At 32.2% G+C, this 17,868-nt stretch overlaps 1 protein-coding gene across 2 annotated transcripts; it reads right to left on the reverse strand.

Moving 5' to 3' along the window:
* Nucleotides 1–7,787: 7,787 nt before the first annotated feature.
* Nucleotides 7,788–11,433, reverse strand: LOC112288031 (protein LAZ1 homolog 2). 2 transcript variants are annotated; one of them, XM_024531793.3, is made up of 8 exons: nucleotides 10,918–11,433; nucleotides 10,596–10,652; nucleotides 10,229–10,337; nucleotides 9,809–9,993; nucleotides 9,525–9,613; nucleotides 9,153–9,426; nucleotides 8,867–9,037; nucleotides 7,788–8,756 (listed from the first exon to the last, which is right to left on the reverse strand). In XM_024531793.3, the coding sequence occupies exons 1-8, from the start codon at nucleotides 11,140–11,142 to the stop codon at nucleotides 8,370–8,372; spliced, it is 1,497 nt and encodes a 498-aa protein (XP_024387561.1). In that variant the 5' UTR covers nucleotides 11,143–11,433; the 3' UTR covers nucleotides 7,788–8,369. The 2 variants fall into 2 exon arrangements, with proteins under 2 accessions (XP_024387561.1, XP_024387562.1); XM_024531794.3 differs by having other exon boundaries at nucleotides 10,831–10,996.
* Between the last annotated feature and the right edge of the window lie 6,435 nt (nucleotides 11,434–17,868).

Raw genomic sequence — 17,868 nt, forward strand, 5'->3', positions numbered from 1 at the left:
TACACATTTTGTGTGCAAGGGACTTTTAACCATCACAAGGAGAATTTTTTGCTTTACAAAGATAAGCTTGTGTTTTGTTCGTTGTATTTCAAAGAAAATTCTTTTTAAAATCGATTGAATCGGTCCTAAAAGAAAGTTATTTCCAATGTAGAGGTGATACTTTTATACGGAATTTAAAAATGAAAAAAATGGGTGGATTGATTATTGTGCACAATGATTTATTTATGTGGAAGCTGAGGTGTAGCAGTTTTTAAAACTGTCCTCTAAAAATTCGATAGAAAAAACAAATAATGGTATAGAGCCTCTAAAGATGATTAATATGTTGTTATTATTTCCAAAAGAAATATTGCATTTATAGGAAAATAATATCATTCCTTATCCATTTAAAGATTTAAAATAGAAGAATCAATAAAATATATAATGTGTAATTTTTAAAAAAAAACTTTATTTGATTTTTTTATTAGAAAGTATAGGAGAGTATTTAAATATAATATGAACAAGCTAAAATTAGGATGGCTGACAATGAAGAATAGAAAGAGAAAGGAATACATAGAAAGAATGTTAAAATAAATTTGTGTTTACAAAAGTCAATTTGATTTTATTGTTGACTTGACTTTTAAAACAGAATAGCTAAAAATCATAGTAGAATTATTGGAAAGTTAAAAGATTTTGGATCATATGCATATGGTTAGTAGAGCTTTCAAACAAAAAATAAATATCTTTATTGCATACCTAATAGAACATGTACATATTAAGCTAAGTATTATATATATATTTATATATATTTTAAAATAAATGTCAACAATAAAGTCAATTTGATTTTATTGTTTCATCTCTATTGCTTGATAGTTTTATATCAGGGTGTGAATCAAGGAATTCAACTAGCTTCAATATAATGATTTTAGGAAATAATTCTATACTATTACATCTAATTTTAACTTTGTAATATGGTCATGAATCTCATGGTTTAGTATCTTTCTAGATATCTCTATTTAGATGCTTTATGCATGATTAATAAAGAATATTAAAAAAAATTGAAGATTTAAAAAAAAATTGCAAAAAGAACAATAATTATTCTTACTACCACAAAATATTAATAGTACAATTATATAAGTCAAAGAAATGGCACTACATACTAAGTAGATAGTTTTATATAATTATTCTTTTTTCCATCATGTGACTACTATACAAAAGTTGAAGTATAATTAATAATAATTGCTATAAAATATTTCTAAAAATATAATTACAAGATTTCCAAAATAAAAAGGCATTTTCTATACATCGTATTAAAAAGTAATATTATGAAAGATTCTAATAAATTTTGTAAGTATTTGGATATTTTTTATATTTTACTATATGAAGTGTGTTATTAAATCATTAATCAAAACTTAATAAATAAAAGTTGAAATGTCTAAGAATTTCAAGTTTGCCTTCTAGATCAACATATGGTGCACTACAACCTCAAGAGGAATTCAAAAGAAGTGAAAAGCCAATGCCAAACATTATTAACAGAAGAATTATAGTATTTAAAAATTATAATGTGATTAAGAATACTTGTTACAAAGAACTCTTAAAGAATTAAAATTACAAAGAAAAGCATTCAAGCACTTAAAAAATGTAGTAGTAAAAAGATTGTTGAGTGGATACATAGATACCAATTGTCTCAGCAAGAATATTTTAATTTATGTTTGTATTTTACTTTAATATGTAGCCCTATTATTTTTAAAGTTCTTAAAAGACATAACAAGTATATTACGTTTTTTTTATATAATTATTATTTTTTAATAATTTTATCAAAATATATATTCAAGAAATATAATTATTGTCGCTAAGATAAAAGATTTTGTTAGAAAAAATTGGTTACAAAGAAAAGTCTATACATACATATATGACATCTATTTATTACATAAAAAATACAATATCAATTATCTATAAATTATAAAAATATATAAAATCTAATAAAAATAATACATATATAAATATTCTATTGATTTATGTAGTTGTAAAAATAAATTATCATCTAAAAGATAAACTAATATTTACAAATGCTACTTAATTTATGTAATGTATTTAAAATAATATCTATGAAGCTTGCAATTCTTTGAGGTTACTGTTTTAGATCTCAAACAATGATAAATATAATCACTTTAACTATTAAAAGCTATTTAAAAATTAATACTCTATTAAAGTTGTTAAAATAAATAACTAAAAGTTACATTGTAGAGAATATTAGTTTAGGTTAGTCCCTATTAATCAAAGGATTGGCTTTTGGTATGTAAAAAGGCTAAGAAATAAGATAGATAAACGAACAAAGGATCTTAAGGATATAAAGAATATGCTTAAAATATATTCTTTTAATAGATGAGATAGCAATAGATAGTCTTGGTAGAATGTTTGATGGATGTATTTATCAAAGGCTAGAAATTATTCACTAGGGTAGCAACTATCGCCTATAAGTAATGGGTGTTGGAAGTGAAAGATATCTTACTCCATACTATCTTTGCGTGCAATTTTGCTGATGCTAAGTGTTGTGACTTCATAGTCCTTGTTCTTCAATAGGTTATGGGCCCATTTATCTTTAGTTGTGAGTTTTGAAGTTCTTTGAAGTCTTACTTATTATGAGGAGTAGATCTTTTGGTTGTTGCTGATGTTAGAATTTGGTATTATGTAACTTCATTGTTGCATCTAGTTGTTGATATAACTTTGCTTTTACTTATTGTTAAGTGCATTGATAATCTTGGAGGTTATTAAATACCTTTGAGTGATGTTTTAAAACATTAGTATTGTATTTCTTTACTGATTTACATCATTTGTGATCTAATATTGTGGTTTTATGTGATAAACTTCTCTTGAGATCATCTTATAGTGATAAGAAATATTTTGTGAAGTTTGAAGTATTATATGAGAGAAAAAGGATGATTGTGGTATAGCAATGCTTATTTAAGAGGTTAAGTTAGAATATAAGATTCGTGAAAAGTCTTAGAAGTGAAGTTGAAAGTAATTTAAGAGTGAAATCACTTTTTTATTCACAAGGAGGGTATTCTGGGTTTCTAAGAGAGTAACATCTTCTTGTTGATTTTGAGATTTTTTTTTTTTCTATTTTCTTGATTTTTTTTAATATACCCCTTTTTTATACATGGCTTTAAGTGAGGGTGAAGATTTGAGAGTGATTGAAAAATTTAGAGGTGACAACTTCTACCATTGGAGGAAGCAAATAGAGTTTTTGTTGGCTTCATTGGATCTATGGAATATTATAGATAAAAAAGAAGAACCTCCAAGTAATGATGTTGATGTCAAAGTGAAGAAGGAGTATAAACGTCGTGAAAGGAAGGCTTTTGGGATGATTACATTAAATTTGGATGTTGCCAACTTTTCACATGTAATTCTTTATAATGGATCAGTGGAAGCATAAAAGACTCTTTGCAACATCTATGAGAGTAGAAACCTTACCAATATTCTCTAGACAAGGATGAAGTTCTTAACATTAAAGATGGAAGAAGAAGATGATCTCATGGCTCATATCAATAGAGTAAAAGCAATTGCAAACCAACTAGCAATTATTGACAAGCCAAGTGATCATAAAGACATTATGTTGACATTGCTCATGAGCCTTCTTAAGTCTTAAAATTACCTCATTATGGCATTGGAATCTATCAATATGAAGGAACTTATCATGAATTATATCACATCAAGGCTTGCTCATGAAATAACAAAGAAGAAAGAAAAGGAGCTTCAAAGGGATGATTTAGCTCTATTTTTTAAACAAGGTAAAGGTAGCTATTCTCACCAACATGATAATTCTAAAAACAACATGAAAAATTGCTATATTTGTAGAAAATTAAGTCTCTTTGTTACGAATTGCTACAAAGTTAAGAAAAGAGATAGAAAGAATGCAAACAATACTTGTGATAACTTTGATGGAGATAACTATGCTTTCATGGCAATTGAAGAAGCCTCCATGGCTACTATATCTAAGTAGATTATAGATTCAGGTGCATTAAGTATTTGACACCATATAAATCTTTATTTGACACTTATGAAGAAATTTCAGTAACCAAAGTTTGGTTGGGAGACAATGGTATGGTACAAGCCATTGGAATTGGATCCATTGTTATAGAAATAATTGTGAAGAACCAAATCAATAGAATCAGGTTCAAAGAGGTCTTACATATGCGAAAGATAAAGAAGAACCTCCTTTTGGTGAGCAAACTTGTATCACATGGTTGCAAGGTTCAATTTATTAAGAATAAATATTTTGTGAAGACATTGGGTAGACAACATGTTGCTGAAGGCTTCAAAGTTGGCAACTTCTACTTTATCAATTGTAAAAAGGTGAATCTAGTAGAAGTGACAATATTTGTTGATTTTTCACAAGATCAAGATAAATTTAAAATTTGACATTAATGACTTAGTCATTTGAATACGAGAAGCATGAAGGAGCTCTAATCCATGGTAAGTGGCTTGGATCTTGGTAAATTTAGCCATAATGCCTTGACACTTGCTTGTGAAGGATATATACGAGGCAAACAATAAAGCGCTTCATTTCAAAGATAAGTTACAACATGTATTACCAAATTGTTGGAGATTGTGCATTTTGATGTTTTTGGACTAATGAAGATACCATCAATTGAATGAAAAAGGTACTTTGTCACATTTATTGATAATTTTTTAAAAAAAATGTGGATTTATATTATTAAAGCCAAGAGTGAATGTTTTTTAAGATTTAAGGAGTTTAAGGCTCTTATAGAGAAATAATGTGAATGCAAGTCGAAAATGTTGCACATGGATAATGGAAGTGAGTATTTGTCAAAACATTTTGATAAATTTTTGAAAATTCAAGGTGTTATACCACAATTTTCTACTTCTTACACTCTATAACAAAATGGAGTTGGTAAAAGAACAAATCATACCATTGTGGAGATGGTAAGGAGTATGCTTCATACCCAAAATCTTGGACATGAATATTGGATAGAAGCAATGGTAAATGCAGTATATACAAGAAATAGGTGCTAAACAAGTGCACTCACATTAATGACTCTACAAGAACTTTAGAGTGGCAAAAAACCTTGTGTTTCACATATGATGATTTTTAGATGCATTGTCTATCCAAAAAAACTAGATTGTATGAGGTCCAAACGTGATACAAAAGGTACAAAATTTATATTTGTTGAATATTGTGAAGGTACCAAGGCATATAGGCTTATGTATTTAAAAACCAAGAAGGTCATCAAGAATTGAGATGTAGAGTTTTTGGAGCATAAGAATGCTTATGAGCACTTGGAGATGTGTTCAATTAAGAGTAATGGTGTATTTGTGGATACATCTTTAACTTTAGCAAAAGAAGAAGAAAAAGATGATGACATTGATGATGGTAGAAATTCAAATCAAAATGAAGAGCCAAAGAAGGTAGGCCATAATATGCCTAAAATTACTAAAAATAGTAATAAAGAAAATAAAGATGTTGAAGATGATAATATGATGATCATGAAGAGTATCAAACTTTGAATATGAAGAAGCAAGTTTTAAGAGAGAAGAAGCTTACAAGAAACCTTAGAATAAAAGAAGTTGAAGCTTCATCAAGTGAAAGGAGATATCTTTTGAGAGATAGAAAATAACTCGGTGCATGGTAGAAGAATCACATCTTTCCTCAAGTAAGTGAAAAATATGCCAATGTTGCACTCCTTGTTGATTCATTGAGTTTTTGTAATGCAACAAAGTTGATGGATGCTATGAAGTAGGAGAATGTCATAGAAGAAGAATACAAATCACTCATAGATAATGGAACATGAAAATTGACTCAACTTCCACCAAATTAATCTTCAATTGGTTGTAAGTGGATATTTAGAATCAAAAGAGATACAATAGATAATGTTATGAGATACAAGTCTAGTTTGGTTGCCAAAAGCTATTCATAAGTTGGTGGTGTAGATTTCAATGAGTCATTTGCTCACATGGCCAAATTCGCCACCATTACAACCATTGTTGTAATTAGGACAACAAATGGACTTGGAGATGCATCAAATAGATGTAAAAACGGTATTTTTGAATGAAATTCTAAAAAAAAATATTTGTATGGAGCAACCTTAAGGATTTGTAAAAGAAGACAAATGACATCTTATTTGCAAGTTTAAAAAAAGTCTTCTATGGGCTCAAAGAATCTCCAAAGGTATGGTAATAATATATTGATACATTCTTTGTAAATGAAGGATTTGAAAGGAGTGAATTTGATCATTCCTTATATGTTATGCAATGAAGTGAGTTCATCTTGATTGTCATCTTTTATGTTGATGATATGATTATTTTAACTAATACTATGAAGATGATAGATTAATTGAAGGTAAAGTTAGAAAAAGAGTATAAGATGAGTGATTTAGGAGAACTTCTTTATTATTTAAGGGTGGAGTTTATGAGAGATCGTGCTAAGAAGACCATTGTAATGAGCCAAAGGAAGTACATTGAAGAAGTCCTAAAACGATTCAACATGGAAGAGTGTAAGCATATAGGTACACTTTTGAATTGATGAAATTCATAGATGAAGAGTTTATTGAAGTCGAAGGTCAAATGCAAGGTGTTCTATACAAGGCAGCAGTGGGCTCACTTATGTATGCAATGATTGGCACAAGGGTGGATCTTGCATATGCAATGAGTGTTGTAAGCCAAGACATGTCAAAGGCTGGATTAATCCATTGGGCAACCATCAAAAGGATCATGAGGTACTTCAAAGGCACTTTGTATTTCAAATTGTGCCTTGAAGGTGATAATATTAATTTGCATGGTTATTATAATGCAGATTGGACTAGAGATGCAAATGATAGAAGGTCAACAATGAGATATGTGTTCTTTCTTAGAGTAGAAGCTATTTCATGGAATTACAAGAGATTACCAATAATTACAAGGTCAATAATGGAGGCAAAGTATATGGCAGCAAGTCATGGTGCAATGAAGGCAATATAGCTAAAATAACTTTTGGAGGATATGGAAATTGTACAAATAGAAGGAACTCCAATGGAATGTAACAATCAAGGATGTCTTGCATTTGTAAAGAATTCAAAGCATCATTCAAGAATCAAATACATTGACATTCAATATCACTTCATAAGAGAGAAGATTGAAATGAGAGTGATTGATATGAAATATTATGCAACGAAAGACATGCTTGTTGATTTATTGATAAAGACATTAATAAATAATAGTCTTCTCATAATGATAAAGGCATTAGGATTAAAAGCCTTTGAATAATAGAAAAGTGAAAGTATTAAAATTGTTAAAGTAAATCAATAAAAGTTACATTGTAGATGATATTAGTTTAGGTAAGTTGCTATTAATCAAAGAATTGGCTCTTGGTATGAAAGAAGGCCAAGAAATAAGGTAGATGAATGAACAAAGAATCTTAAGGATATAAAAAATATGCTTAAAGTATATTTTTTTAATAGAAAACATTCTTGATAGAATGTTAGATGGATGTATTCATCAAAGGCTAGAAGTTATTCATGAAGGCAACAACCAATACCTATAAGTAACAAGTATTAGAAGTGTGAGATATCTTACTCCATACTTTCTTTGCATGCAATTTTATTGATGCTTAGTGTTATGACTTCATAGTGTTTGTTCTTCAATGTGCTCTTCTATAATCCATTTTAATTTATATTTTATTTTGAAAATACACATTTAGAATCCAGCTCACATATCAATTAAAGGTTGCTTGCAACTCAAATTCAACCTTGTCTAAGTCATTCTAATCCTCTCCATGCTTTAGATACTCACAAGTCAAATCAACCTTGTCCAAGTCATTCTAATCCTCTCCATCTTTGCATGGAGAAATTTCATTAAAAAAGGAACAGAGATTAAGTTGAATTACAATTTTTTTTTTCACGACAACAAAACTAGAGATACTGGAATAGAAAAATGTTCAAGTTTTCAAAACTATTTCTGTTACAAGAGTTGCTACAAAGTTGTAGAAGGCACAGAAGTTGCTATAGAGTTGCAAAAGGCACAACTGAATGAGAACTAAAGAATGTACAGGAAAGACCTTTGAAGATGCTCTTGCTTTTCCTGAGAAGCCACATTGAGGAAGTGGAAAGCTCTTCACAGGTTACTAGTACAGGCAAAATGATGAAGAGCACCGTTTGCAGAACTCGCTTGGAGTTCATGAAACGTTCACACGAATCATATTGTGCAAAGAGAAACAGTCGTAAGAGGTGGAGTTACAGATCTATGCCACCACCTCAACTTGATGCACGCTCCATATGATCCTTTCGAGGATGTTTTTTTGAAGACCCTTTACCAGCTTACAATTCAATCCTCTACAGCTTCAAGTTCCCAAGATGGATCCGTGACCAGGATTGTGCACTCTGTCTGGGTCACGTAACTTATGACTCATGCTTTAAACTACAAAAGGTGGTTTTCACCGGCACTTTGACTTCATGCGGGGAAATAGCAGAACTAGCCGACGAGGTAGGGTCTGATTCAGGAATGTAGGACACTTCCGTTGTGTTGGTTGTGTGAGATTTAGCAGGTTCACCCTCTTGATGTTCACTGTCTAGAATTTCTACTATCTTGGTTTCTTTTACAAATTCAGTGCCGCTTGTGCCTGACTCACCGTCCATGACAGCGTATGTATCCTCCTTGGTCGTCGTCTCTATGTGGCCGCCAGCCCATGTTTCTATTGTCTCTTGGAAGGTTTCGTTGATTTTTGTGATGCCGGTCTCCAAAGGCTCCACTGCTTGCGACATGGTGATTTTCACGTCTTGAACGACCTGCCATAAGTGATGCAAATATCACAAGCAAAACCAAAGTGCGCAAATTCGGTTCGTTAACATTCCCATCAAATGCATGTCTCAAAAAGTTCAAAGTGAAAAAATAATACATGTTCGCCGCCTCCAAAGACCACGTCATGAAAGCTCTCCTTGACACGTGCAACCGTTCCTTCCAGATCTTCTTCCACCATTGTTTTAGCAACAATTCCCATGATGTTGAACTCTTGTACATACGGTGTAGCTGGGTATACAAATACATGAACCAATGCTGCAATTGCCATCTGCAAATATAATCCCAACGCGCATTAGTGGTGTCAACCGCGAAGCAAAAAGCCCCTAAAGCTTAAAAAACCAGCCCGCAACGAAGGAGAACGAGTGGAGGAAAAAAACACATACCTCCATACAAATGAGGAGATCCTGAAGTCCGCTTTGAACATGTCCACGAAAGATAGCCTTCTTCGAAAACCATCTGAAGGCCAACCCAGATGAGAATATGAATGCAATTATCACGCCCTGCCACCAGGTGACGAAGACAACTGCCTTGAAAGTGAGAAACTTGGCTAGTGGGTTTATTGATCGAAGCTCTTCCTTGGTTGCATGGTAAAACTGTACAAGGCAGTACAGAGCCCACACCTGACTGAAGTTCAGCACGAAAGTTATGTATGGGTACCTGCATGTCACGGTAGTAATTCAATCTCAGCTCACAACAGGCATCTGGCCCTAACGTGCAAGAAACAAAAACGAAAAAAATTGATACGAAAAACTCACCCTTTGTCCCAGTCAAATTCATCTTTCCCGTATAAATCAAATTGTTCCAAAAATAGTGACAACCAAACGCAAGTCGTTTTCAATATCATCTGAAACGACCATGACCACAAAGATACCCATCAATAAAAGCACGCCAAACTGAATCCGCTGTAACTAAGTCACTAGGGGTAGGTATTGCATTACCGTGTTTTGTCACTTCTCCGGAAATGGAACAAAAAAAAAGCACAAGCTGGAGAGAACTACAAATTCAAACTATGCAAGTTTAGATCGGAGAACGTACTTACATATTGCACAATTCCAAACTTTACTGCATCGAAAAATTGGCGCCCCAGCTGCCAAGGCTCGAGAAACCAGTTGAAAGGGACAGGGTGGTAAGCTAGGTGATGGTCAGAAGGGTGGCCCAATAGAGGTTGGTGAGGGCCGATCGACTCTAGTTTTTCTAGTTTCAGAATAGCTGCCTCCCCTTCTCCTGCGTAATCAATTTACCATTACAGTGCATGAGCTCCTGTTTCCGACAGCTCAATTCTCAAAAAATAATCAACAAAGCTTGATCATTAGCAAAAGAAGAAGAAGAAAAATGCAAAGAACAACATCAAGTGAAATAAAATAAAACCCTTGTCAATGTCCTATCCTTGCATGCACTAGCATATCCATTTGCAAACTCGTACAATGGCCATTCCTTTGAATCATCAAATGCAACATACCTAGGCAAGCGATTAGGTATCGACTAAATGAGTACATAGCAAATGCTTCGTAGCAACTCCCCAATATGTTGCACTCTATCGAAATGTCCGGCCAGGATAGAGATACAAACTGCAGTCTATCCACAACAAGTCAGAACTCAATTCCCCTCAACCATATTTCAGGAATTTGAAAAGGTATCACTTGACCTAAAAAGATTTGTTTGGTACGAATCAGTTCATTCCGGCAAACACGCATTTTAGTGATTAAGTACCGACTAAAACTCCAAGCCATAGATTTAAACGGGAAAATTTTTAGCAAATCGTACAATATTTATACTGAACACGAAAATAATCCATTCTGAGCAAATACGGATTAAGTGGAATTTACCGAAGCGACCGAATAGACCGGAACCATGAAGATGATTCCAATCAGCCATCTTTGTTCCTGCCAAACAGAGGACATCAGCCATCAGCACCAATTCGTGGATTGCGATCGTTGCATGAATTCAAATCCTGATCTCAACATGCCCTCCAGCTTCTACTGCACCCCTTTCACATCACGATAAAGAAAACCTAAAAACGTTTAAATTCCATCAACGCAAAATTAAAATCCACCCTCTTACCTAAAATTCACCTAAAATTCTGCCCCAGCCAACTGTAGCCCATACGCAAATCAAGAATGAGCAAGCTAGCCCCGAAATTCAACTCACTGAAGGTCCATTATAAGTCGACAAATGCTGGAAGAGCAGGTACGAGGAGAGCGCCAGCGTAAACCCTACAAAGCAGCCCGCCAAAATGACCACTCGCGTATGCAAAGCCGCGGTGCTAAATTCTTCCACCATCTCCCCAACAGCTCGGACACCCACATCTGTCCCCCACAGTGTCCAGGCTCCAATCCCAACCGCCGTCTTCCCAATTACACCAGTCCCCTCCATTACGGCACAATCCACAACTACACTACCAGCTAAAACCCACCGGAACAAACCATAACCAGAACCCACCACCAATCTAACTCACACAATCAAACGCTTCGTGGCAAGCTCCGGCCAAGGCACACGAGGCCAGTGGCGTCACCACTCACTCACTATACACGGTACCCACCCACCAATCCAATTAGGTATTGCGGTACACTGCTCCCCCGCTCGGTTCCTACTTCAGGTCAGGGGTTGATGGCACGCCGTTCCAGGCGAGAGAACGCAGTCTGCTGTCACGCGATTCGAGTGTCAGATTGAGTAGTTGCCCCACACGTCAGCTCCTCCTCCGACGTAAAGTAGGCACGAGGGTGCACGAAGCAACGCTCTTGCAGCCACGCGTATCGCCATCATCTCTCTCCACACCCCACACCCACACACACCCCACAGCCCTTATGAGAGAGCCTATTTAGTGTTGCCCCCCCCCCCCCCACAATCTGGCTCTCCCCCCCAATGATGCGTCATTAAAGGAACCCACCCGCGCGCGAATTGCGTTGCAGCTCTGCAATCATCATCATCATCTTCAGAGGGAGATACAAACACGACTGACCTAGACGTACGAAATCCACGGGTAGAGGCAGAGGCATTTGAGAAACACTGCGCAAGTGAAAAGAGGAACTGTGCCGGGAAATGGACGAGGAAGCTCCGGAGGGACTGGCCGCACTGCGCGAAGAAACCCGGAGAGTAGTTGTAGTAAACATGTTGTGCCCTTAGTAATTGTGCGCTCAATTGAATGGGTGTGAGCAGAAGGTTTTACCTGCTCCTAACCTGTCTTACACGCTCTACATGATAGAAAGGTCCCCTCATGGTAGTGAGGGTTGTCAATAACTCCTTTTGTGCCAATTGTGAAGAAGGTAATTATACCTCCATCAAAGACTTTGATAATTGACATCGTTGTGTCAAGAATATGAATCTTAAAGCAAGAAAATCCTCAACACACTCTTCTATCACTGAAAAGAACTAGAAAGTCACTAAAAGATGATATAATATTGAACTAGAATGGCTATTGCCAAAAATAAGAAGATTAGAAAGGCTTGAAATAAGACTAAGGACTAGAAAGGCATTGACAAGAATGAAGAAGGCTTCACTTTTGCCTCCATATATACTCTTTAATTAGGAGTTATATGGTGATATTCTATAGGACCTCCAACATGTGTTGACTTTGCTAGCCACATGTCTTAACTTGCAAAGCAAGTTATTTATGTATACACCACATAGTTAGCTTGTTTCACAAGCTGCTACACAGAGTTAACTTGTTTTATAAGCTATCAATACATGGTTAACTTGTTGGCCAAGTTTCTAATCTATAAACACATCTAAAGTCAAAATCGCATCTATCAAGCTTTTAGGAAGCTTTTCAAGAAGACTTTATGAAATTAATTTATATTTACCTACTTCTATTTAATCATATAAGTAACTATTGGAATAAATGTATATCTCCATGACATGTTGTAACCTAAGGTAGTTCAACAAAGAATGGAACTCAGACCTTAAAGAAAATATAAAACAACCATTATAAAAGAGCAAATAATAGGATTAATATCCTTAATCTACATTAGAAGAGCCTTGAATAGATGATGTAGAGGATACATGAACAAAATGATAGATGGAAGTCTTTTCTTAATATAAGCAAATTAATAGATATCAATGAATTCAATAAACTACATAACAAATATTTTGATTAGAAATGCAACACTATACAAGGATCGCAATCAACAAAGTATTTATCTACTCTCCATGAGAAATAGACTGTTGATAAAACAATGAAGGTTGAAGTATTAGAAACCATTAAATCTAGTAAAAGAAAGGAAATAGGAGACAATAATAATGACATAATTGATAACCAAAAAGGAAGTGATAATGGAAATACACCTTTGATGCAGCAACAAATAAAGCCAAACTATTGGATGCACAAATGATCTTGATCTAAATAGAATAGATATAAGAAGAACTAAGCTTAGAAGTAATTTGAGGATATAACAACGTTACAATTTTAGCAAAAGCACAACCATGCAAAGTAGCAATAGCTCTTTTTAGATTCAAAGCCAAACATCCAGAATTAATTTGAACAAAAGACATAATTGTGGTTTATTTTTATAGGACAACATCACATTAGGGAGTACATCAATGTAAATATGCTAAGAATCTATCAACAAAAAAACATTGAAGTTAGGTCTAATGGCACATTTTAGTCACGTAGATTGTGTATAAGAGAATTTAGAAAAGAAAGTAATGATTTATCAAATTATTTGACTCTTTTGTTCAATAAATGGTTACAAGATCAAGAGCTTGCTACTAAAACATCAAATAATAATAAGTTGAATTGATTTTTGAGCAAGTCAATATTAATGTATAATCACTACTTGTTGTCTTAGAGACACCAATGGTTTGTTAATTCACGAGGCAACAAAAAGATTGACTAATATCCTTGCAAACATTGGAGGCATTTGATAGAGGTTAGAATGTTCTTATTTCCTACACTAAATCATAAATATCATTGTCCTCATTTAGAATCTCTAAGAAATCAAAAACCTTAGCAAATTCAAGGTAGTTCAAAATTATTTACACAAGTATCTATGAAAAACAAATATTATATGTATCCAAGAGTACAAGCTAAGAAGAGCAAAATTATTGCAATTCAAAAATTTATTGTGAAATGATATTATATTTTTTGGTCAAGACATTGATATGGCATATAACCATGTGACAAATAATATAGCCTTAAAAAGTAGAAGGGATTGGAATGTAGGTCATCTTGCACTTGATACATCTTATTGAATCATCAAATTATTTTCAATTGGATAGGAGCTAATGGGTTTAATTCAAGGATGTAGACAGTTTTCTTACATCAATTTTGAATGACTACACTCCTTATTTTGTGCACGAAAGAAAAGAATTATGATACAAAATGTTGAATATACTGGTTGCAGGCTACAAGTGTGTAATGCCAAGTAGCTAAAACTTTGTAGAGTGAAATTGCAACAAATCATACTCATATGGGACAATCATTTATGGAGAAGAAAAGTGAATATTTAACACATTAAAATCAATGTTGTAAGTAAGTAACAAGTTCTTGGCAATACATAAGTTATGATTTAATTGAGATAGTAGATAAAAAGATAAATCTAAGATAATTACTTGATTAAATCGTATACATTTATTTAACTATCTTAGGACTAATATAACAACCTTAAATTATATTATCATAGGCAATAACATACACTCAAATCATTTTACAATGCTATAATATATGAAAATATATCTCAAAGACAAGAAAAGATTGAGGTATGTAATGAGCTCTCAATACCTCAATAACAAAGAGATTCAAAGGCAAATTTAGAAAATTTGGACTATTCATCTAATGCTTCTCTTTTTTAGTAAGTTATGATATTATATAGAATTCTATAAAATCTTTTATGTCAATAGAATTTCAAAAAAAAAAAACATGAAGAAGATAGATGAAAACATTGTCTAGTTAAAGCTATCTTGGAATTACAAAAAAAACTTAGAAATATTACACAACACGATCAACTAGCTAGCAAAGCCGATCTTTTGTGACAACTCGAAAAAAAGAAGGTAATTGGAGAAGAATTGTATATAGGGTTAAAGTAGCAGTGGGCTATCAATAAATATTTAAAAGCTTTTTTTTAAGCTAATAGAAAAAGAAATGAGGCAACTTAAGTAAATAAGTTGAAAAATAGCATCAAAAAGATATAGAATCAATTGGAGGTAATGGCATCCATATACCATCAAATATACAGCTCTTTATATAGAGCCTAGCCTATATCCAATATGATACAAGATGCAACTCAATAGGATTTGGCACGAATTAACAATTGATTAATTCTAGAGAAAAAAGCTAAATTAAACTACCTTCTATCCATCATAGAAATTTCAGCAACCCTAAAGGAAATGAAGTAGGATAAATCTTCTAGGCCAAATAATATCAATTTTGATTTTTAAACAATTTTTTGGGATATCATGGAACTAGATTTTTTAAGTATGGTTCAAAAAAGCATTTACTTTGGAAAGTTTCTACTAGATATCATACAAGAACTAACTTCCTTATTATGTAAAGGTAGATTAAGGTAAGACCTTACAAATTAGGGACTTATAACTCTTTTAAATATTGAATATAAAATATATGCAAAAATGATGCAAATAAAACTTCAACTAATTTTAATGAATGTTATAGGTATGGATCAATCAACCTTCTTATCTAATTGTTTTATCTTCGATAATTTATTTTTGATACATGAAACTATGATATAGGCTGAAATATCAAAGCAACTACTAATTTTAAAATAAAATAAAAAAAAAAAAAAAAAAAAAAAAAACTTTTCTAAAGCATATAACATGGTTGATTGGAAATTTTTTTTCTTACAATAGAAAAACTTGGACTACTAAGAGAATTTAATTGCATGGTCAAGTTATTATTTAACAATACAAAAGTAAATATAAAGATTAATGCATCACTTTTTGAGCCTTTTAGAATTGAAATAAGGGTGAGGTAAGGTTGTCTACTTGCTCCTTACTTGTTTCTTATAGCAACAAAAATCTTTAATACAATAGTAAAGAATGAAGCTCGGTTGAGACTATTAAAAGGTATTCCACTTCTTATGAGCCAAAACAACAAATCATGACTTAATATGTTGATGACACTTCTTTAATCTTAAGAATTAAAGAATATATTATGAAACAAATCATTTATATACTTAAATTTTTTTATATAGGATTGGAACTTATTTTAAATTGAACTAAGTCTAGTAATCATTAAAAAAGTGAATTTTTACTTAAAAAGCAAAGTTGGATTAATGAGCTAGGCATCATATGGATGGATGGAGATGATATAAGTAAATTATGAGGAGCACCATTTGGACTATCATTAATTTTAAAGGACTTTGATTCCTTCTTATAAAAAAATACAACAAAAAAACTTAGCCATTTGTGTTTTACAATGATAAATGTAATATAAAGATGAATAATTATTAATAATGTATTATTTTCAACCATATTCTACTTTATTTTTTATGGAGAGGAAAAAAAAAAGCATTACTAAGTATTATGGCTTTGCTTAGAAATTATCTTATCAAAGGATCTGTATATTGAATTCAAACTAAAGTGGCATAGATACAATGTTGCCAACCATTTGAAAAAAGAAGAATTAATTTTAATAATCTAACAGATGCAATGATAACATTGTTAGAAAAATAGATTATGAAATCTATAGAACCATTAGATTCTAACTTACATTTGATGTTAAAAAATTATCTTAGTAAGTTCCAACCATATGCCAAGAAAAAATGACAATTTTATCTTGAATTTTTCAATTTTAGAAGGCATCAAAGCACAAAAGAATCAAAAGTATGGAATAGGATTGAATTGGCTTGAAAAGACCTTCTTAAAGTGATGTATTTCCTTCCTATATGTAGAGAAGAATAGAAGAACTACAGCATGTGGCACAGTCTAGTATTGATTATCATTAGGACTTATATTTCAAAGAAAAGAACAATAAAATTTCATAAATATAAGTTTTAAAAAATTAAAGATATATTATAATATGATAATTTTCTTAATTTTAACAAAAGAAAAAATCGATTTGGTATTGATCAAAATAAAGAAGAGCTATGGACAAACCTGATTAATAAGATAATTCAATAAAAAGTGCAAATACTTCTTATGCTAACCTAAAGACTGAAGAGAGGAGAATAGGTGGGTTGTCTTTACATATTAAATCTCTTTAATCTCCTTGGTAGTATGGAAAATTACAAATAAATATCAACCAATCACAATGGAATGAAAATTTTGGATTTCTATACATATACATATTTACATATGAGGAAAAAATATGCTTACTTTGTTCAAAATAAAATAAGAATGGAGGCTAACTCTATATTATAAGGCCAAAGAAAGAAGAAACAAAGGCACATATTTCTAAGGTTGCTTCAAGAAGGTCAGAATTACTCTAGTTCTAAAAGATTAAAGAAAGTAGTTAAACTTCCTCTATTATGAGAGCATAGATTGATTGGTATAGAATCTTGGATGGTATAAGTGGCCTAGCCATATACCATTTATATAATATATTATTATCTTAGACTGCTCCTTATTGAAGAATAAACATGTGGTATCTAATATTATTGAATGAAAGTAAGATGGGATTAATTACAAAGTTTCAAACTTAGATGAAAAAATATTTGGAATGTAGAGAAAGCAAGAAAAGAAGCTAGTCTTTTGTAAAAAATATGGCATAGAAGAGTTGCAATGGATACATGGCAATAGTGCATCTATAAAGATGTAAAACAATGTTGTCTTGTGTGTATGAACAACTCAAAGGAGATGGTATTGCATTGGTTTTAAGATTGTAATTCTATATCCAGAGCATAGAAATGAGGAATCTACCTCCTCTAATTTCTTCTTAAAACAACCACATCTACAATGATCCTTAAATAAAAAAATAATTATAAAAAAAATACGAATACATTGGTCTTTAAGATTGATGAACAAAAAAGATAAGGTAATAATATAGAAGATAATATATTCAAAATGTGGCACCTTCAATTTTTATCATCATGCATAGACTATAATTTTGCCTATGCAAGATTGTAATGTGGATCATTTGGATGAAATAAAATGATATAGCATTCAATAAAGTCTTTTGGAGAAGTGAACAAGTTTGTTATCAAATGTAGC

The sequence above is a fragment of the Physcomitrium patens genome, chromosome 10 (assembly GCF_059467195.1).
Source record: "Physcomitrium patens ecotype Gransden chromosome 10, ASM5946719v1, whole genome shotgun sequence".
NCBI lineage: Eukaryota > Viridiplantae > Streptophyta > Bryopsida > Funariales > Funariaceae > Physcomitrium > Physcomitrium patens.